Genomic DNA, 22427 nt, shown 5'->3' with positions numbered 1-22427 from the left:
AACAGGATGCTGGACTAGATGGGCCACTGGCCTGATCCAGCAGGCTCTTCTTATGTTCTTATGTTCCTCTGAGTTTGGATGCATCTTAGTCTGGTGTCTCAGCTTTGACTATTCCGCCTTGGGTGCCCCTGCTAGGAGTCTAACCTCTTGGTCTAGACTCCTGATGGCATTGGTCTCAGCTTCTTCAACACTCTCAAACCCCCTCACCATGTTAAGGTGTGCATCCTAGAGGGGGTACAAGGGTACTTTGTGCAATTGTTTAGATAAGTCCATTTTTATTAATTTAGGAAATAGTACATAATATTTCCAGTGTCAGGCAGCAAATGCAGTGGCTGTACATTAGGTAAAAACTAAATTACAAACACAATAGCACTTCCATTTTAGTAAACTAAATCTCAAATGTTGGATAAAGTTACATAACTGTTTTAACATTGCAATTACAGCATTCTTCTAGGTTGCCGGCTGGTGGCTGTCCTAAACTCTTGTTTGTAACTTCCAATTATTTTTTAACTCTAAACAGACAAGTCATCACAATACTAAACATACACTGCCCTTAAAATTTCTACTAGATTTCATTTTCCCCACTCCCACTGTCATTTCTATTCACAGACTGAAATATGAGTCTTCCTGCTTTTTTCCAACTCCTCCCTTTTTCCCAGGGTAAGAATTTCCCCCAAAAATATTCCTAGATAGGGTCTCTTTTATACACAGAAGCCATGACAGTTCTTCTGTGGCAAAAGTGGGGGAGAATATAGGAACTGGAAGCTGTGCCTGTACTAGAATGCCTTCCCTTTGTTCTTTCTACTCCTCTCCATTGTTCTTTTCTACTCTACCTCCAACTATCATTTTCTGTATTGTCTTTGTCCTAATTCCTTTGCCTTGCGTGACCCAAATCCACCACCACAAAAACTCAGAACAACAATCCCATTCCCATTTAGCCTGTGTCTTTGCACATGTAACCGCAGTCAGAGAAACAGACCAAAAGTCCAGGACTTCTGAGAAACAAGAGTTTGTAGTTAGGGTGGCTAGAGCCATTTTCATGAAATGAAAAACTGAAATGAATGCCCATGTTTGATTGGTATCAGCTGGTATAGCACAGTGGGGAGGAGAGCCTGGCTGGGAGGCCAGAGTCTGTGAGTTCAAATCCCCGCTCGTGTCTCCTGGGTGTCAAGGGCCAGCTAAAGATCACCCCCACAGGGAGTGGCTCAGGGGTTACGTACCCTGCCACTTGTGCAGCCGTGGGCAAGCTGCACAGTCCCAAGGAGCCCAGTTGCCCCACAGCTGGCAGTTGCGGACAAGGAAGGGTATGGCTTGTGCAGCTGGGGCAAGCTGAGCAGGCCCTAGCCAGCCGGGGAGGACTAGCCTCAGAGGGAGGCAATGGTAAACCACCTCTGAATACCGCTTACCATGAAATCCCTATTCATAGGGTTGCCGTAAGTCGAAATTGACTCGAAGGCAGTCCATTTCCATATTTTTGATTGGTAGGGAACTCAATGTGTGTGAGAGTGATAGAGCCATTAATTCGTTTTTATAAGGCTGTAAATGTAGGTTAAGCATGTTGTAATAAGATAGAAAAAAATCCAGTTTAAATAAATCTGATTTTAAATTTAAAAATCTGATTTACTCCCCGCCTATTGACACCAGTCGGGCACTGTCACTGTACTCTTTTTGGTGCCTGCTTAAAAATATTTTAGGCAAGCCTATCCAGACACATAGATGTTAATGTGCTTTAATCTCTTTTTAGTATATTGCTGTTTTAATTGTTTTTAAATGCTCTTAATTATTTGTTTGTAACTGTTTTTATTGCTAATGTTAATGTTTTTGGTAAACCAATCAAGCGGCATATAAATTTTGTTAAATCACTCAGTCACCACATCATGTCAGTGTGTGTACACATTTCATCTCAGATATATGCAATACCTGGGAGGCAGCTCTTGGACAAGAAAGCCAGAAATCTGGTGTTGTGGGGATATAGATGTCCCAAAAGGCTTCTAATTGTGAGACCAATGTTTGGCAAGCCTTTGTATCGACACAATTGACTTTTCAGTGATTTACCTTACATGCAACTTCCAACAATCAGATCTAGTCCATTTATTTGGCCTTTTTGCAGGAACAGTGGCAATGGCTAACCCATTGAAGACAGGGCATTTATTACAATGACTATCTGTGTAGTCAAAAGTTGACTGTTTTTTTTCTGGCAGATGGAAGGATAATTGTCCTTCACCGATGGTAATCAGGCACTGGCAGAGCCTAGAAAAAAATCTTTGTCAATTCATGTGCAATGCTTCAATGAGAGCCAATCGTACATTACACCACACAGCATGACAAGTAGGGGACTCAAAGCAAGAACGGTTAAATGATCCCCGCCAAGGTCCTATTCATGGCAGAGTTTATAGTCAGATATAACGTGTCCCCCTCCCACTACAAAATAATGAGTTATCTGCATGTGCAATCTATACATAATTGCCATAATTCCACTCAGGCAATAAATGTGCACTAAACACACACATTATATGCATCAAACAAAGTTGAAAATCAGGCATTATTCATTTTTAAGACTGTAATGGATAAATTATTCCTTCTGTCAGAAGAGTAGCAAGTGAGTAGAGTTGCCTTCCCATGTACACAAGGCAGCTAGGAAAACAATGCCAAAAGTTTCTCTTGGGTGCATTTACCCATATAATTATAAAGATTGCTGCTCAGATCTCACCAATTCAGGTTAATAAAACATAGGGAAATTATGACTCAGTGAATATGAATCACTAAGTAGGAGAAAATATGAATCTGCATAAATGCCTGGCATGAGGTATTCAGATTTAGGGGGCCGAAAAAGCCAAGAGGGATTTAACAACAACCTTTGCAATAACTAACCACTTTTCAACAGTTTAGGTAGCAAACATTCTGTATTTTAAATGTTAACCATGAAGTGTTAGTGTGTCCTGTGCTGCTTGAGCCCTGGATTTAAAAGCTAGTCTCTTTAGTGGTGGCTGACAGCTTTCTTTTTCAACACTGTGGGAAGATAAATTTGCTGAGGTGTAAAGAATTCTTTTGGCTGAATAAGCTATGCAAGTGGAACCTCTGAGAAAATGTTGCAGTATAGAGTGTTGCTCCCAAGCTGTTTAGGGCTTTCTATGCCATGATCGGTACCTTGAATCTGGCTTGGTAGTAAATAGGCAGCCAGTGCCGTTTGAATACAGGTGTAATGTGTTCCCAGCAGGCTGTCTTACAGAATAGCTATGCCACCATTCTGCACCAGCTTCAGCTTCCAGACCAGTCTCTAAGGAAGCCCCACACTGAGCACACTGCAGTAGTCCAGCTTTGAAGCTACTAGTACATCTATAACTTGCCCAGACTCTCCAGGCCTTAGGAGAGGAGACTGCTGTTACTTTGTCCTCCCCAGTTGTTCCACTATTGCACTGCACTAAACCATGGTTTGGCCTAGCCTGTCATCTGAATACAGGCTCATAGTTTAGCTCTCCTGGACAAACCTTGGTTATAACTCATGGTTAATCTGGAGAGAGCTAAGCCACAAGTCCAGGTCTGGAACACATGCTAAGCCAAACCACGCCTTAGCTCAGTTCAGCACAGCACAGCCAGAGAAGAGCAAAGAAGCTATGAACTCCTCTCCCAGAGCCTGCAAACTTTTTTAGGTTATTGTTCCTCAATGTCAGGCAATGCTAACAATAGTGTGTGTCTCTAGGCAATCTTCAATCCATTTAACAAGGCCTGTGCTCTGATGTTCACCCAAGCCCTCATGAACTGCACTGCACCATGGATCATTTGTGAGCCAATGCACATCCAGGTTGTGAGCTTTCTGTACTGTTGACCGGCACAATTGCTAAATTACTTATAGTGCTGATGGCCCAGGAGCATCTCACATCATTCTTCATGATGACCCCCTGACTCCTGCTCTGTCAGAACTCTGGTAGTAGAAAACGCAAAAGGAGCCTTTGCAACCTGTTGTCATGCACATCTCTCTGCTTGGCTCTCCGTTTCCATGTTAGCTAATTGGGGGGGGGAGGCATAGCTTATACTAGGCTCAGGAAAAGTCACCTCAGAATGTGCACCGCCAGGTCTGCCTTTTTCATTCAGTTTGTTTGATTACATTTGAAAGCATGCCTGCCAATTGCGCCACCACATGTCCTGTTAGCTAAGAGCATGATCATCAGACAATTACAGTGTTCAACAAAACAAACCTTGTGACGCATCTGTACATATGGGAAAGTGCCAAAAGCCCACTGGCTTCTACACAAATCTGCCAACAGTGCTCCCTTCTACAATTGCCAGTGAGGCTATTTTCTTTAAAGCCATTCCTCTTGCTTTTGTGCTTCAAGTAGGTGCAAAGTAAGAAAGTGGCAGGTTAAAATTTGTCTCCTTCTCCCCACGTTGCATGGCTTTGTCAGCTCAGGACAACTCTTTTAGAAACAGCTTGCAGTCACTTGGAAATGCAAACAGGGACAATTTGCTTTGCGCGCGCTCTCTCTCTCCCCTCTCCCCCCAACGGTTTATATCGAGAGCAACCTGTGTCAGCATTATGCAACATGTTTGAAATGGTTAGGCATGAAATTAAATAAAACTGAATCCCTATGGAAGCCAGGTCCACCACAATGAATGAATGAATGAATGAAACTTTATTTTTACCCCGCCCTTTTTCCAAACTGGAACTCAGGGCGACTTACAAATAAAACTACATGTAGTTAAAAACATAGAAAAACATACAATTAAAATACAATTAAACAATGCACAACCTTAAAACCTTAAAAGGTACTTAAAAATCTAAAAACAATTTAAAATAATACAAATAATAATATAAAACAATAGAACAAGCCTTGTAAAGCCCAATCCTAAACACCTTCTATCCCAAAAGCCTGTCGGAATAAAAAAGTCTTTACTTGCCGACGGAAGGATGGCAAGGAGGGGGCCATTCGTGCCTCCCTAGGAAGGGAGTTCCAGAACCTAGGAGCAGCCACCGAAAGGCCCTATCTCGCGTCCCCACCAATCGCACTTGCAAGGGTGTTGGGACTGAGAGAAGGGCCTCTCCTGAAGATCTCAGGGCCCGGGCAGGCTCATACAGAGAGATACAGTCTGACAAATAGCCTGGACCTGGGCCATATAGGGCTTTAAAGGTCAAAACCAGCACTTTGAATTGTGACCGGAAACAAAGTGGCAGCCAGTGGAGCTGTTGTAACAAGGGAGTTGTATGGTCCCTGTAACCAGCCCCTGTTAACACTCTGGCTGCAGCTCTTTGTACCAATTTAAGTTTCCGAACAGTTTTCAAAGGCAGCCCCACGTACAGCGCGTTACAGTAGTCTAAACGGGATGTAACTAAGGCATGCATCACCATAGTCAAATCAGGCATTTCCAGGAACGGGCGCAGCTGGCGCACCAGTCTTAAATGGGCACAGGCATTCCTGGCCACGGCCAAGACCTGGGCCTCCAAGTTCAGAGCTGAGTCCAGGAGCACACACAAACTGCGAACCTGTGTCTTCAGGGGGAGTGTAACCCCATCCAGCACAGGTTGAATCCCTATTCCCTGATCTGCCCTTCGACTGACCAGGAGCACCTCTGTCTTATCTGGATTTAGTTTCAATTTGTTCGCCCTCATCCAGTCCATCACTGATGCCAGGCACTGGTTCAGGACCAGGACAGCTTCCTTGGCTTTAGGTGGAAAGGAGAAATAGAGTTGAGTGTCATAAGCATACTGATGGCACCGAACCCCAAACCCCCAGACAACTTCTCCCAGCGGTTTCATATAGATCTTGAATAACATGGGGGACAAAACTGAACCCTGAGGGACCCCATAGGTCAACGGCCAAGGAGTCGAACAGGAGTCCCCCAGCACCACCTTCTGAGTTCGTCCTTCCAGAAAGGAATGGAGCCATCGTAACACGGTGCCCCCAAGTCCCATCCCAGCAAGGCGGTCCAGAAGGATACCATGGTCAATGGTATCGAAAGCCGCTGAGAGGTCCAGTAGAACTAACAGGGACACACTCCCCCTGTCCAGCTCTCTGCGAAGGTCATCCACCAAGGTGACCAAAGCTGTCTTTGTCCCGTAACCAGGCCTGAAACCAGACTGAAATGGATCCAAATAATCCGTTTCATCCAAGAATCTCTGGAACTGGGTGGCCACCACACGCTCTATTACCTTGCCCAAAAATGGAATGTTGGAGACTGGCCAATAATTTCCCATTATAGAGGGATCCAGGGAGGGCTTTTTCAACAAAGGTCATACAACTGCCTCTTTTAGGCGCGATGGAATTCTGCCTTGTTGTAAAGAGGCATTAACTACTCCCCTCACCCACTCGGCCAGTCCCCCTCTGGCACTTTTGATAAGCCAGGAAGGGCAAGGATCCAGCAGACATGTGGTGGCTCTTGCCTCTCCAAGGATCTTGTCCACATCCTCGGGCTGTACAAATTGAAAGGAATCCATTATTATTGGACAAGCAGGGGCCAAAGTTACATCCCCTGAGACTGTATCAATTTTAGCGTCCAAGTCGGAGCGAATCTGAGCGACTTTATCTGCAAAGTGCCGTGCAAATTCTTGACAGCGGGCTGTTGAGTGGTCTATATTACCCTCCTGGGGGCCAGAGTTTAAAAGACCCCTGACCACTCGAAACAGCTCTGCTGGACGGCTCCCAGCAGACGCAATGGTGGCAGGAAAGAAAAGTTTCTTCTTAGCCCACAAGTATGGGGAAGGGTTGTAGCTCAGTGGCAGAGCATCAGTTTTACACACAGAAGGTCCCCGATTCCATCCCATGCATCTCTAGTTAAGCCTGGGACAGACTCCTGCCTGAGACCCTGGAAATCCGCTGGTAGTCAGTGAACTAGATGGACCAATGGCCTGACTCAGTATAAGGCAGTTTCTTATGTTTCTCTGTACTCCAAGAGCAGGACAAGTGGTGAATGACTAGGGAATGAACAAGCAGGCATAGAGTTAGGATGAAATACAGTGCCTTACAAAAGACCCCTGACCAACGCTCTCATATTACTGAATTACAAATGGTACATTGTAATTTCATTCTGCGTGATATTTTATTTTGAAACACTGAAACTCAAAATCAATTAATGTAAGGTGACACTGATTTTATGTTGGGAAATGTTTGTAAGAAACATAAAAAACGGAAACAAGTTACTAATATTATGTATATACCGTTATCCCTTGAACATGTTTCAACTCCTTTTTCAGTAGCATGCATAAGAAGAGTAATTAAAAAAACTATAAATTAAACATGGATAAGAAGAGTTTTCTCCCAGGGTTTAAAAAAATTTGTTGATCTTTGTTCAACTATACTCAGCAACCAAAAGGATTGAGGTGGAAGTGTGAGTTTTATAGAGATTTTGAACTAATTTTGAAACAATCCGATGAATGATGAAATAGAGGAGAATGTTATAGTAACACACCTTTCCTGGAAACTCTGGAGAAAAGAGGCTGCTTATACTTACAGAGGTTTGCCAAGCAGGCTCTGTACACTTTCTAGTGCTTACAAACTGTGGAGATTTCTTGGATAGTACTTTGCTTTTCAGGGAAGGATGAACAGCATCAGGTATAAGGCATCTCCATCCGCAACCCCATTGGCCACAGGCTCTGTGGACCATTCAGCCTTTCTTGGATTCAGTTGGCCACATCCAGCCCAGTCAGGGGCAACAAGAAGACACCAGAGCACCAGGATTGCAAGACCAGGGTCAGATGAAAAGGAAGATGGAGCTGGGTTTACAGATAACTTTCCCAGCCTCCTGAACACTGACTTGACCTTGCTGAGAATGCATGTCACAAATAGCTCTTATTAGAATGGTAACATTTTGTTGGCAATTTGCTAGCGATGCTCTATGCAAAGCACTTAGATGTGTTTTCCTTTAAACTACAGTGCATTTACTTGACTCAGATCCCATTACCAAGATCCTCTCAAGTGTACTGACATAAAGGCTACAGACAAGATAATTCTACCTCGGTAGCAGGATGATGAGGTCCATACAAGACAGTAAATTTGTTTCTCTCAGTAAATGCTGTACAGCTCACGGTGAATCAGCATGAACTGTTAGATCTCCCGGAAGACTATTCATTATACACCATTCTTACACATTTTCCCCATTGTGGAGACACTCTAGTACAGCCTTTCCCAACTAGTCGGCCACCAGATGTTGTTGGACCACAATTCCCATCTTTCCTGACCATTGGCAATGCTGGCTGGGGCTGATGGGAGTTGTGGTCCAGCAACACCTGGTGGCCCACTAGTTGGGAAAGGCTGCTCTAGTACAACTATTTTCATTACAGCATGTGTTTATACTGCTGTCCATCTGTCTATTCATAACTCTTGAATAGATATGGGTGTATCTGTCCGATACTCAAAACAACCCTGTGAGGTAGGGTAGGTGGACAGACAGTGAGCGGTTCAAGGTAATCCAGGGAGCTTCAAGGATTTGACCCTGATCTCCTCAGTCCAAATCTCATCCACACTGTCTTTTCAAGTCTTAACTGCTACTGGGCATGGGGGTAACAGATACTGTGGATTAGATGGGGAGGGCCCACATGTCACATTTGGCAAGCAAGCCACTGGTCCTCCCCCCAGTTTAGATGTACAAAAAACAGAGGCCAGTGGGGCATACACAGGATTGTTCCAATTCCAAGCTTTCCCCATTCTTTATCTCTATAAATGGCTACTAGTCATGATGGTTGTACACTACCCCAAGGATCACAGGCAGTATTCCTCTTGCTGGGAAGCAACAGCAAGAAAGGCCTGTTGCTCTCATGTCCAGCTTGCAGACTTCTCAGAAGTATCTGGTTGGCTGCTGTGGGAAAAGGATGCCGGACTAGATGTGCCTGTGGCCTGATTCTTAAATAAAACTACTTAGGGTGGTAGTTAATTAAATAATAGCCTTAGTGTAAGGATTAGCACTAGCTAGGGATAGGCAAGAAATTTGATTAAGTTTGCATTTAAAACCAAATTTGTCAAGTCCACACTTTCCAAAACAATATGTGAACCAAAACACAAATATCCTTCAAAATTCACAGTTAACTGAATTTTGTGATGAAGTTCCCCATCCAAACAATGTTTACAAAAATGCATATATTAGAGGAAAGTGTGTCCAAAATGAATATATTGGTGAAAATAACATACAAAGATGCATTATATTAGGACAAACTACTTGCAAAAAAATGTGTACATTAGTCAAAACCGCACAGAAAAATGTATTTATTAAGACAAAATCGCACTAAAATGCTAAAGGATTTTCATGAGGATTTTAAAAAAATCATAAACTGCTGCAGAAATGTGGAGAATTCAATTTAACATTAGAAAAATGAGAAACAGAGAACTGAATTTGGCAGCTTGTTCCATCCCTAGCGATAGCCCAACAAGACTACGCCCCTTTTTCCTGCACCGTCTCCAAATCTGCTCTGGAGGGTTGGGGGAACATCAAGAAACAATTTACAGGGAGGAGAAGCCCAGCTGTGCTAGCACTAATCCTTGCACCAGAGCTGCTATTTGGCTGAAAACCACTCTTATTTATTAATAACCTTTTTCTCCTCCCGAGGGTGGACTTTTCTTTAATGATGCTACATTGAGATTTTTAATTCACCATCTTGACCCAGCCCCCTAAATCTTTTAACTATTCTGCAAAATGTCTCTCCAAAGATCAGACTGTGTTTGCAGGTGAACTGCGGAGGAGTTCTACAGGAGGACAATTGCCTTGTTATTCCTATCATCAGCCTTTGTGTCAGTACACAAAGTTCAAGGAAAGGCAGAAATGGTGATAAGCCAGTGTGTGTGTGCTGTTCTTCAATTATGCTGGCATATAAAATAAGCCATAGCTAATTAACTACCATGATATGAGTATCAAGCAAATAATTACAAATTCATTGTGATTGCTTAGTTTATTGTGATTTTATAAAATGAAACGTATCTTGGTCATAATCTGAACAGGCAACCAAAATGTAGTAATGGAAACTGTAGGTCAGAAATCAGAACTAGGCCCTCTCCGTGGTTCGTGGGTCTTTACCACTTTCAGTCATGTATTGCAAAGTGCTTTAAAATTATTATTATGCTTGCAGCTATTGTTCCCGTGCTGCAGATGAGGAAATGAGGCTGAGAGATAGCAATTTCCCCATAAGAGCATCTAGGGACTTTCATGACCGAGTGATGCTTTTAAACCAGGGGTCACCGATGTGGTGACCACAGAGGACACGATGTGCCCGATAAGACCTTCCTTGGCACCAGCAGGGTGCCCTCCTCCTCCTGAAATTAGGCTTCAGAAAAGCATTCTATTGTAGCCATGCGTGTGTGAAACCACCCACAACAGTTACTCTGATTTGCAAACGTGCTCATGGACCCAAAAAGTTTGGTGACTCCTGCTTTAAACATAAGTTTCACTAGTCTGCACACACTGGCTTCTCACTGTGTATTACTTCATTTATGAATCGCTATCTATGAAGCAACCCAAAGTGATGTCACAATTTAATTTTGAAAAAATTGCATATGTAAAAGCTACTGCTTATCTGAAAGCAGTAACTGATACAAAAAGCAATTTTAAATCCAACCCAGAAACCACCTGGGATAAAAGCCTCCACTTTGAAGGCTTGTTGAAAGAGGAATGTCTTCCACAGGTGCCGGGGTGACTGGTGGCTCCATATTAGAGGAGCAGTGGAATCTGCTCCGGGGTTTAGTCTGAACTTTCAAGGAGCTCCTTGAAAGTTTGGACTAAAACGTGGAGGAGATCCCACTGCCCCACTAACATGCAGCCACCAGCCACCACTGACAGGTCCCACTGCCCCAGAGCCACCAGCTGCCACTTAAGGACAACAGAGACGACTCCTGCCTGATAGGTAATGGAAAGAAGTTCCAAAGGGTAGGTGCTGCCACACAAAAGGCCTGATTCCAACATGGTGCGCATCTTACGTACACATACAAGCCATGCATGGGTGTTCTTTCAGTCCTCCACACAATTAGAATCACACCAGTGAGAGCAGGATGACCATGCTAGCTCTGCCACCACTCCCGCCCCCGTTGCCGCCCTCCACAAACTGGAGGCAGAAGACTGCTGGCGAGTTAGCTTTGCTTGTGCATACAGTAGGGCCCCGCATTACAGCGCTTCACTTTACAGCGCTTCGCTAATACAACAGTCTCAATTAGACTAAAGCCCCACTCATACGGCACTTGTTCCACTTTTATGGAGGTTTTCGGGCATTGCGCACCATTCTATTCAATGGGTTCCGCTTTACAGCGGGGGTCTGGAATGTAACCCACTGTATGAGTGGGGCCCTACTGTACTTCCCATGCAACTTAGAACCCTGGGAATTCAAGGTTCCAGATCATACAGGGAGCCTACCTGAGTGGAAAAGGCCTCCCCCCTTCAGAACATTTCTTGTGAGTGACAGGGAAGGGGCAGGCTAGTGTGTTTGTCTCCAGTCTCCCTCATCACAAAAGGAGTTAGAATGCCCAAATAGGGCTGCAGAGATGCCCTGAACTGGAAGTGCTTATGAGTCTAGAGATTTTCTGTACTGTAATGGGAAATTGATGTGCAGGCTCCTGGCTAATCTCGACTGTGGTACGGCCAGTGAGGTGACACAGCTAAGGCACCACCACAGTAATGAGTGGTCCATCATATGGACTAGAGGCTAATGAATATCCACTGTGGAACCCTGGCTTTTTAAAATCTGTTTGGATGCTCTGAAGGTAAACAAAGAAGTAATTGAAGGCATCGTGTGTCCCAAAATAAGGGGCTTCCAGTACATCCTATCACTCATGATGTAGCATTGTTCCTGGGTCATTCTGGTCCAGAAACATGGTCATGCTGTTAATAATGTGTTGTCATCATTATGCTGATGACACCCAGCTCTATTTCTCCTTTTCATCTTCTGCAGATGGGGCAATGGATGTGCTGAATCAGTGCTTGGTTGTGATTACAGACTGGACGAGGGCCAAGAAACTGAAGCTTAATCCAGACAAGCTTGAGATGCTGTTGGCGGGTGGTCCTTCTGAAGGAGTGTACACTGGCTGCCTGTACACTTATGAGCTCAATTCAAAGTGCTAGCTTTGACCTATATAAAACTCTTTATGGCTTAGGACCCAAAATATCTTTTGGAATGCCTCACCTGATATAAACCTAACTGGACCCTTAGATCTTATTCTGACACCCTTCTCCAGGTCTCTCTCTGAGCAAGGCTAGGAGGGTAGTGACAAGGGAGAGGGCCTTTTCATTTGTGGCTTCCTATCTCTGTGTAAAAAATGACTAATAAATCATCATCATCATCTAAGCTGCTGCTTGAAGTAGCACTCTTCTTCTGAGGGGAGGGTGGGGATGCTTAAAAAACCATGACAGAAAAAATATCCTTGTCCACCTTGTCCTTAAAGGTAAGAACCACCCCACTTTCAAAAATTCTTAAAATTTTGATCTACTCTTCAGGGTGCATTTTTGCCCCACCCACTGAAATGCACAAAAATATTTTGGCCCAGCACTGCTACAAACAATATTTTATCAACAGTTCAATAACATAACTACAGTAAGTGAAATGGCAGGCTGCACATTGCATGATATCTAGTGTTTATGTGCATGTTATTTACCTACATATGGACTTGAGACAAGAGGCATTCACTGCCACTTTGAGATTTAACATCCAGAGACCTGGGTTTGGAAGATAAGACCTGAAAAATGGTGACACAGTCAACTCACACTAATGTTTCAACAAAGCATGCTCCAATGACAAAAATAGAAATTAAATAGAGACAGTGTTTTTCTAGGATCAGGGTCCAGAAACCAGGAATTATCCCTTATTTAGGATGGTATTTATACCCTACTTTTCAAGGGAAAATATAGTAGGCATAGCCAATGTGATGTCTTTAAAATGCTGTGGTCTACAACTCCCATTACCCCTAGCTATTGGCCATGCAAGCTAGGGCTGATGGAATTTGCAGTCCCAAACATCTGGAGGACACCACAGTGGCTACCCCTTCCTTAAAGAATAGTGAAAGTGAGTGCTACCCTTTTAAAACAGTTAAATTAAAAACTGAATTTCATGGCTCACCTCCCTCCCTCCAAAATTTGCTTCTCCGTGTAATTTTTACCATCATGGGGAGGGAAAGCGGTATAGAGGCCACTTATATCCAACTCCAATTCATCTGGAATATTTGCCCTTCATGTATATATTTAAGGTCTATTTCAAGTCTATAATTATAGTCTTAAGGGCTAGAAGCATCCTCTCTCTAAATATATATACCACATACAGATGCACAAGATGTCAAGTTCTGTACCCTCACAAATCCTATGCTTGCATGGCGTGACTATGAGCATAATAATATGTTCCCAGTCCTAACTGCCACTGCAGAGAAGTGATGCGCAGCATATGAACATAAGAAGAGCCTGCTGGACCAGGCTAATGACCCATCTAGTCCAGCACAAAAATGGCCCATCTAGTCCAGCTGTTCTCACAATAGCCAACCAGATACCCATGGGAAACCCGCAAGCAGGACCTGACTGCAAAGAGCACTCTGCCCTCCTGTGGTTTCCAGCAACTAGCATTTGGAAGCATACTGCCTCTACCCATGGAGGCAGAGTATTGCCTTCATGGCTAGTAGACATCAATAGCTTTTCCCTCCATTAAGCTGTCTAATCCTCTTTTAAAGCCATCCAAGTTGGTGGCCATCACTGCCTCCTGTGGGACTGAATTCCAAAGTTTAAATATGTGCTGTGTGAAGACACACTTTCTTTTGTCTGTCCTGAATCTTCCAACATTCAGCTTCACTGGATGTCCACAAGTTCTATTGTTATGAGGGAGAAAATATTTTCTCTGTCCAGTTTCTCCATGACATGCATAATTTTATACACTTCTATCATGTCACTTCTTACTCACCTTTTCTCTAAAGTAAAAAGCCCCAAATGTTGCAACCTTTCCGCTCAGGGGAGTCGCTCCACTCCTTGATCATTTTGGTTGCCCCTTTCTGAACCTTTTCCAACTCCACAATACCCTTTTTTTGAGGTATTCCAAATGTGGCTGGACCATAGATTTGTACAACTGCATCAAGCTATTGGCAGTTTTATTTTCAATACCATTCCTAATGAACATAAGGACTTTTGAAAACTTTTCACATCGGCAGCGCTATATAAAATGAATTACTCTCCTTTGTGACTGTTCCTCAAATCAGCTAAAGCAGCAGAGGGAAAGATGTTTAAGAGGCAAAAACGCAGAGCACAACAGATGAGAGCTGGGATCAATGCTGGTCATCAGTCCTGACAAAAGAATACATATGGAGGCTACACTCAATATTACGGTAAAAAATAAAACCCATAACAATCTAACGTGGAAAAGGGGCATTTATATAACAAAATGGTTCTTGAGAAGGAAGAGTTATTATCCCACTCAGGGTTGCAATTGATTGAGAGACATTTACTTATTCCTGCTTGCGGCTTTCAAAAGACACTTATCCACATTGATAATAAAAATCCTCTTTTCTAGCAAAGTTTTTTCAAGTCAGCCGGGAGAGGAGGAAGTGAAAAGTGATTCTGTCTCTGATTTCAGGCAAAACCTGGGATGTGGCATAAGATCGATACGAATTTCAGCTCTCCGTTTTTCTGCTTCTAAACCTGCATGTCAATCAGAATTGGGAAAACATACTTTAAATTTGTTCAGCTGCCCCACTCCAGAGCCTCATGTGGACTTTGATGTTTACATTATGCTCTTGCACTTGCAGGGTTTCCACATTCAATTCCATAAAAGGGACAGCTCCACATCAACTTCACAATAAGGCTGTATACACACCATACATTTAAAGCACACTCCCTCTCCAAGAATCCTGGGAGCGGGGCCAGCCCTAGGAGAAAAAGTGCCCTGGGCGAGGAGTGCCTTCAGCACCCCCAAGCCCCATGGTCAGATCTGCAGTGCTACCCAGAGGGTTTATGGGGCCAGGTGCAGGGGTGATATTGGGGGGTCTGCTGCTGCCCCTTACAAGAACCCATTAATGTGTGTACAAAGCTGGGAGATACATGCGAGGATCACTGCATGCATGGACTACATGTGAGAATTCTCGCTTGAAGCTCCTCCTTGCCCTAGGATCAAGCAGAATGATAGACGTGCTTCATTGTTTTCTTATACGGGGATAAGGGAACAGGGATCGGGTTGTGTTTCTTCTGAGTACCTCCAAATTCCAAACCCCTTCTGGCAGAGTGTCTTTCTGCTTCCTGGAGCTCAGTCTCACAGGGCTTCTGGTTCTGGCCTGCTGAAAGATTCCTCCCTTAAGGCCTGCCTCACACCACTCCTGTCTTTCCCATGATAACTGCCACAGAAAATTGAAAATTACTCTCCAGTGGCAACTTGTCTGGAACTCCTAGGTAGCGTTCTCCTTCCCTCCACTGATTTTAACCTAGCGCAAATGACATCCAAGTGGAAATTGAAAAAGAAACATACTTTAAAGCTAATTAAAGGAAGATTTTTGTTGTTGGTACCCAATCTGTAGAACCTTGGAAAAAATGTTTACAGACACTTGCTTTTTCATACCCTAGCTCACTGCAGACAGCCACTGAACTCAGCTTGCCACCCCCCCTCAGCTCAGCTTGGCGCCCTGGGTCACAACCCAGCTCACCCACCCACCTGGCCCTTCTGGGAACTGTAGTTTGTTAAGGGTGCTGGGAGTTATAGCTCTGTAAGGAGTAAACTACAGGATTGGGGGGGAAGGGGGAGGGACTGCAGAACCGTTTCTTAGGGGAAGTGACTCGTTGGAACTCCATTTATACACTGAAAGCTCTTCATGCACATCACTATCCCTGGGCAAGTCCACACTGCAGCTAAGGATGGACAACCCCCTCCCACCCCTGAGAAATTCCATTCTCCCACAAGTGATTCCCTGGAATAAAATTGAGCCAGTGTGGTATACTGGTTAGTGTTGCAAAAGGACTGGGAGGTCCAGGTTGAGTTCTCCACTCAACCATAAAGTTCACTTGGCCCACTCTCTCAGCTTAACCTACCTCATAGAATCATAGAATAGTAGAGTTGGAAGGGGCCTATAAGGCCATCAAGTCCAACCCCCTGCTCAATGCAGGAATCCAAATGAAAGCATTCCCAACAGATGGCTGTCCAGCTGCCTCTTGAATGCCTCCAGTGTTGGAGAGCCCACTACCTCTCTAGTTAATTGGTTCCATTGTCGTATGGCTCTAAGAGTTAGGAAGTTTTTCCTGATGCCCAGTCGAAATCTGGCTTCCTGCAACTTGAGCCCATTATTCCATGTCCTGCACTCTGGGACAATAGAGAAGAGATCCCGGCCCTCCTCTATGTGACAACCTTTCAAGAACTTGAAGAGTGCTATCATATCTCCCCTCAGTCTTCTCAAGGCTAAACATGCCCAGTTCTTTCAGTCTCTCTACACAGGGCTTTGTTTCCAATCCCCTGATCATCCTTGTTGCCCTCCTCTGAACCTATTCCAGTTTGTCTGCATCCTGTCCTACCTCACAGGGTTGTTGTCAGGATAAAAGTATGTGTATTGGGAGGAAAAACCATGTATGCTGCTTTGAGTTCCTTCGAATGACAGAATATAAACGTAATGAATAAATACATATAGACACGTGTGTAATATTCACATATGGCAGAGCACCTCGGTTCACCTTTGCTTTTTTATACCCATTCAAGAAAGAAATTGTGTGAGGTATTTCATTGTTTGGGGCACTGATGTTTGCTCTCGGTATGGGGCTTTGATTGGAGCATTAGGATCCACTCTTCTTGTTTCCACTTTGCAATACGGGGTTTCTTCCTTAGGCAAATGGTTTAGTGACTGCTAGTCTTAGAGAATCATTTGATGCAACATTTACAGCTGGCAATGCCAATGAAATTTCAGAAGCCAAAAGTGTTCAGGGACTTTAAGTGTGCTGCATTGCCCTTAACCCTTGAAAGTGATTCAAAGAAAGAAAGGAAAAAAGGGCATTCCGGGGGAGGAGCAGGAGGGGACAGGGAAGACTTACCCCTGTTCCAAACTCCATTCAGCTTGGCCACATGACCTAGCAACCCAACAGAAGTTACACTGACAAAAAGGTTGGTGTAAGTCAAACTCTAGTTTTAAATGCTTGTTTTCCCTCTGTCCGGCTCCTGAACAGAGCTTGGAATAGACACACAATATTCTAGCTTCCTATGGTTTTGATTATTTCTTTGTTTTACCAGTAATCAGGGACACCAAGTGCAGGAACCTAATGAGAACAGGATTTGTGTTTGTGGGTCAAATGAGACAGAACAGAACCATCAGATTGTTATTTGTTATGCCACTTATTGTCAGGGTCCAGACACAAATGGCCATTCCTCTTTATGAACAGCTTTGAAAGATCTAAAAAGAAGACTGAACACCTTATTAATAAGCAAAAACAAGCTGTTACTTGTAATGTAGCAAGGTATGCAGGTTTCTCTGCCAAAATTAGATCTACTTTTATAAAAGAGAATGCCACTTGTGAATAAGGACAGGGAAGAAATTTGATTCAGTTCGCATTTAAAGTTGAATCTATCAAATTTGCACTTTCCAGAACAATATGAGAACCTAAACACAGCCATTCTTCAAAATTCATTCTTACCTGAATTTTGGGATGCCATTCTCCAACCAAAGAATGTTTACAAAAGTGAATATATTAGGGGAAAATGTGCATAAAAATGAATATATTACTAAAAATAACATACAAAAATAAATTTTATTGGGAAATATCACTTGCAAAAATGTGTACCTTAATCAAAACTGCATGCAAAAATGTGTGTGTGAGGAGAAATACAGAATTTTCATGAGATTTTAATTGCAAACTGCTGCACAAATGTGGAGAACTGACCTTAAGATTGGAAAAATGAGAAACTGAGAGAACTGAAATTGACAGATCCTTCCATCCCTACTTGGGGATAGAATGAATTTGGAGTAAAACAGACAAGAGAGTCTTGTGACACTTTAAAGTTCAATAGATTAAACATGTCATGGGAGTCTGTAGGCAAGCACTAATTTTGTGAGCTTCATGCAATCTACAGGGGATGCTGTAGCGGTTTACTGACACTAGTTTTATTGCTAGCTGTTCAATGTGATATCACATCTCATTTATGGTGTTTACTGTTTTTTATATCCATGTTGCAAAGGCTAACAGCTAAAAATCAGCAATAAATCTCGCAACCTATTCTACCAATAGGACTGGTGGGGGCAGGGGAGAGGAGAAGCACCCCCAAACTTTGGCGCATTAAAGCTAAATAGAATTCCTCTGATTAAAAAAATAAAAAGCAGCATGTTGCCACACACTTCCTGCTTATAACAAAGTGATCCAAGCACATCCCCAGCTTTCTTACAGCTTGGCCTTGCCGTTATCCTTAAGCTGAGCAGCTGCTCTGGGAGGCAGTCAAAAGTTTCAGCCACTTTATTGGGAACAAGCATTTCGCTTATTGTTTCTATTTTGCAGGAAAGCCTTTGCCTCTTTTCATTCACACAGACTCAAGCCTCCTTGCCCCTTTCCTCAAAACAAAAGCCTAACCTCAACGGTAAATGTGCAAAGATGCAAGTAACAGTCATTGAGATAAAATCAAACAGAGCTAGTCACAGCCATGTCGTCCTCTCTGTCGGTTACCAGCAACACGTTCTGCCAATTACATAGAGAGGGCATTGGCTGTAAACAGATCCCCACAAACAGCGGCAAATGGAGACAGGGAACCAAATGTCTTTCTAGATCATGCACAGTAAATGTGTGGGTCTCATTCACTTGGCTACAGGCTGCCTAAATGTCATCTCTTAACATCATCTCTCAACAGTGGGAATATTACATTTCCTAGCACTAAAAGGGCACTATTATTTCATACACGGCCACTTTCACTGTAGCACATCTGACGCTATTAGGATTTCTTTGTTGAATTGGACCACCCTTGTTAATTAACTACCTAAGCCACCAGCTCAGGGTGCAATTTGAAAAATTCTGAAGAATCAATCTCCATTTGCTGTGCTATTTTAATCTTTCATGTAGATGGCCCTGTTTTCTCCATCCCTTTTCCTTTTTATTAAGGGCTTTTGATTTGTTCCCTGTGCATACATGCTCTCTTGCCCTCTGACACTCTGCTGAATTTGTTCTTCATTTTGGAAAATGATGTTTTTTGTTATTTTCCACAAGAATGTTTTTGTTTTTGTCTAATATAATGTAAGTTTCTAATACTGCAGCTTTGAGAACTTTAGTCTATGTTGAAAAGCAGACTATCAAGTTTCTTGTATACAAAGCCCTGAACAACTTGGCTCCAGGATACCTAAAGGGTCGCCTGACAACCTTCCTCTTTCAACCTTTTAAGTAGAGACCGTATCCCAGTCTGTGTTGGAACTACTTTTTAAGATGTTTTTAAAGCTTTAAAAAAATATTTTTATACTTTAAACTCTGTTTTTAAGATGTTTTGTAGTGTTTTTATTTGCTGCCCTGGAAAGAAGGGTGTAATAATAATAATAACAATAACAACAACAACAACAATAATAATAACAATAATAATAATAACAATAATAAAAAAATTCCAGCTCAGTCACTAAGGTAATCTGGAAGAGTGCTGTTAGTTGTCCGCGTTACAGACTGGCCTCAACTAGAAGTCAGGCACTTTGTGTCGCCAGCCCAATGCTGTGGAACACACTTCAAGCAGAGATTCAGCAAGTGTCCTTGTTTTTGACTTCCAGGTGTCTCCTGATGATCTTTTTATGCCAAGAGGTCTATGCAGCTGTTTATGCTGTCTTGATTAGCCAGTCATTTTAATGATTATTTTGTATTGTTATGGTGTTTTATTTTTTATTTTGTATATATTGTATACCACTTTGATATTTTACATGAATTGGCTATATAGAAATACTTTTTATTTTACCCACAAGCAAATTTAGGGGGCACACCGGGGAGGGGGCAGAGGGGAAGATTGTTCTGTCATGCAAGGAGAAATTGTCCTGATGGAAGCTTAACCTTAGTTTTACTTTGGATACCAGCCTACAATTGACACCTAAAAAAAAAGAGTTTTTTTTTGCTTTTGTGTCTTAACAGCAGCTTAATCTTTAGACATCAGCAGTTGGCAACGCTGATGTCAAGGCAAATGTCACCTGCTGACTGCAGCAACCTTTCGGCTGAAAAACGAGAATGCAGCCAGTTGTCAAACCCAATGGAAATGGAAATGGATTGCCTTCAAGTCAATCCTGACTTATGGCGACCCTATGAATAGGGTTTTCATGGTAAGCGGTATTCAGAGGGGGTTTACCATTGCAGTGTGGTGTAGTGGTTAAGGTGTTGGACTACGACCTGGGAGACCAGGGTTTGAATCCCCACACAGCCATGAAGCTCACTGGGGACCTTGGGCCAGTCACTGCCTCTCACCCTCAGAGGAAGGCAATGGTAAACCACCTCTGAATACCGCTTACCATGAAAACGCTATTCATAGGGTCGCGATAAGTCGGGATCAACTTGAAGGCAGTACATTTTCATTTTCCTCTGAGGCTGAGAGGCAGTGATTGGCCCAAGGTCACCCAGTGAACTTCATGGCTGTGTGGGGATTCGAACTCTGGTCTCCCAGGTCGTAGTCCAGCACCTTAACCACTATACCACACTGGCTCTTATCAAACCCAATACACACATTAATTAAGAAACTGATTGTCATGTTGAGTGGCCATTGGACTGACTGGGAGAACTATAGTTTAGATCCTTCCCTCTCAGAGCCGTATTATTCTGTCACCATTCTACTTGATCACTATGTAGAATTGGCTGGTTCTCCTCTTCCTTCTACTGACCCTTCACTCACTACGCAAGTATGCATAGGCCTTACTCCGCTGGTTTTTAAATGGCCCTACCCCACTCCTTTTAAGCTGCTGTTAATTACCCCTTTAGTGCTATGAATTTAAGATGTTGCTATCTTTCATATCTGGGAAGACAGAGGCTCTTTGGGTAGGTGGTTCCCATGTCTGGGAGGCAGGCAGGCTACCTGTTCTGGATGCAGTTATGCTTCCTCTGAAGGACCAGGTCTGTAGCCTAAGGTACTCCTGGATTCATCTTTGTCACTAGAGGCCCAAATATCCACTGTGGCTAGGAGTCCCTTTTATCAGTTTTGTCTTGTTGTTAGCTACATCCATTCCTGGACAGGGATAGCCTGACCTCTGTAGTCCATGCGTTGGTAACCTTGAGGCTGGATTACTGTAACTCTATGTGGGGTTGCCCTTGGCTCTGACTGGGAAGCTCCAGCTGGTGTAAAATGCAGCAGCCAGACTGCTGATGAGAGCTCATGGTCGCCAATATGTGACACCACTTTGAAAACATCTGCACTGGTTGTCCATCTGCTACCGAGCCAGGTTCAAGGTCCTTGTATTAATTTACAAAGCCCTGAACAATTTAGGTTCTGAGTATTTTAGGGAATGCCTGAATCTTTGTATCCCACCTCGATCACTGAGATAATCTGCAGGAGCAACTTTGGTGGTCCCCCGAGTTGGAGAAGCTCATTTAACACTGACATGAAATTGAGCCTTCAGTGTCTTCAGCCTGGTTACCTGGAATGCTCTGCCGACAGAGATTTAGCAAGCGCCTTCTGTTTTAACTTTTAAGTGCCTGCTGAGAAACATTCTGTTCTGCCAGGCTTATGCAGGCAATTAAGAAGATGCTTTTTTCATAACAATTGACCTTTGTTTTTAATGTATTTTAAATGTTTGTTATTCCATAGTTGTTGCTGTTTTTAACATGTTGTAAACCGCTTTGATGTTTTTAATGAAGTAGTGGTATACAAATACATTTATAAATAAATAAAATATCTTAATTTTAGCTGCTGGGGTTATGTTATGCTTTACTGTTTTAGTAAAGACTGTGTTTCTGTGTTATGTCAGCTGTGGGAAACCTTTGGCCCTTCAGATATTGTTGAACTTCATCATCCCAGGCTATTGGCCTTGCTTGCTGGGGCTGATGAGAATTGTAGTTCAGCAACATCTGGAGGGCCAAAGGTCCCCACACCTAAGTTATGTTTTGATAAATGTTATGGTGTTACTACTTCATGAGCTGCCTTGGGAAGGCTTTCCCTGAAATGGAATGACTGACTGGATGTTTATTTGATTGTAAGCAGTTCTGTCAGGGACGTCTTTTTATCTATTTTTTTTTGCACATCATTGCATTCTATTTTAATTGCCATATAAGCCATCTCATTTCATGGGCCAGTTATCCCAATTCAGAACAGGATTGCAAATTGTAGGAGGCAACAGCCCTTTTAGGCCAGTGCCAATGGGAACATTTGAAATTTTGAGAAAGTGCTATGGGTGCCAATTACACAATGGATGCCATGGGGATTAGGCATAGCACAAAAAGACTACCACATCTAAAAGAGCAGAAATAGAGACAGGAACACAAAATGGTATGGGCATGCCTCCCCCAATGGCAAAAAAGGCACTTATATCACCCACTGTCACATTGTCACTAAGAGAAGCTCCTTGCACCTTTCCCCTGGTCAGAATGGAAGTGTG

General features: G+C 43.1%; 1 protein-coding gene across 9 annotated transcripts in view; it reads right to left on the bottom strand.

Annotated features, from left to right (window-relative positions):
* Window positions 1–22427, bottom strand: part of FNDC3B (fibronectin type III domain containing 3B) — a 389419-nt gene that overhangs the window by 5757 nt on the left and 361235 nt on the right. The window contains exon 26 of one of the 9 annotated variants that reach the window (XM_061637337.1): window positions 14438–14574. The exons of the other annotated variants lie outside the window; for them this stretch is intronic. Within the exon in view, the coding sequence (XP_061493321.1) occupies window positions 14569–14574 (6 nt within the window). The 3' untranslated portion in view covers window positions 14438–14568. Of the gene's footprint in view, window positions 1–14437; window positions 14575–22427 lie in introns of those variants that run through there. 9 annotated transcript variants of the gene reach the window in all.

The sequence above is a fragment of the Rhineura floridana genome, chromosome 7, assembly GCF_030035675.1.
Source record: "Rhineura floridana isolate rRhiFlo1 chromosome 7, rRhiFlo1.hap2, whole genome shotgun sequence".
In the NCBI taxonomy this organism is placed as follows: Eukaryota; Metazoa; Chordata; class Lepidosauria; order Squamata; family Rhineuridae; genus Rhineura; species Rhineura floridana.
The sequence above is the reverse complement of the archived record's forward strand: the minus strand, read 5'-3'. Positions and strand labels throughout refer to the sequence as shown.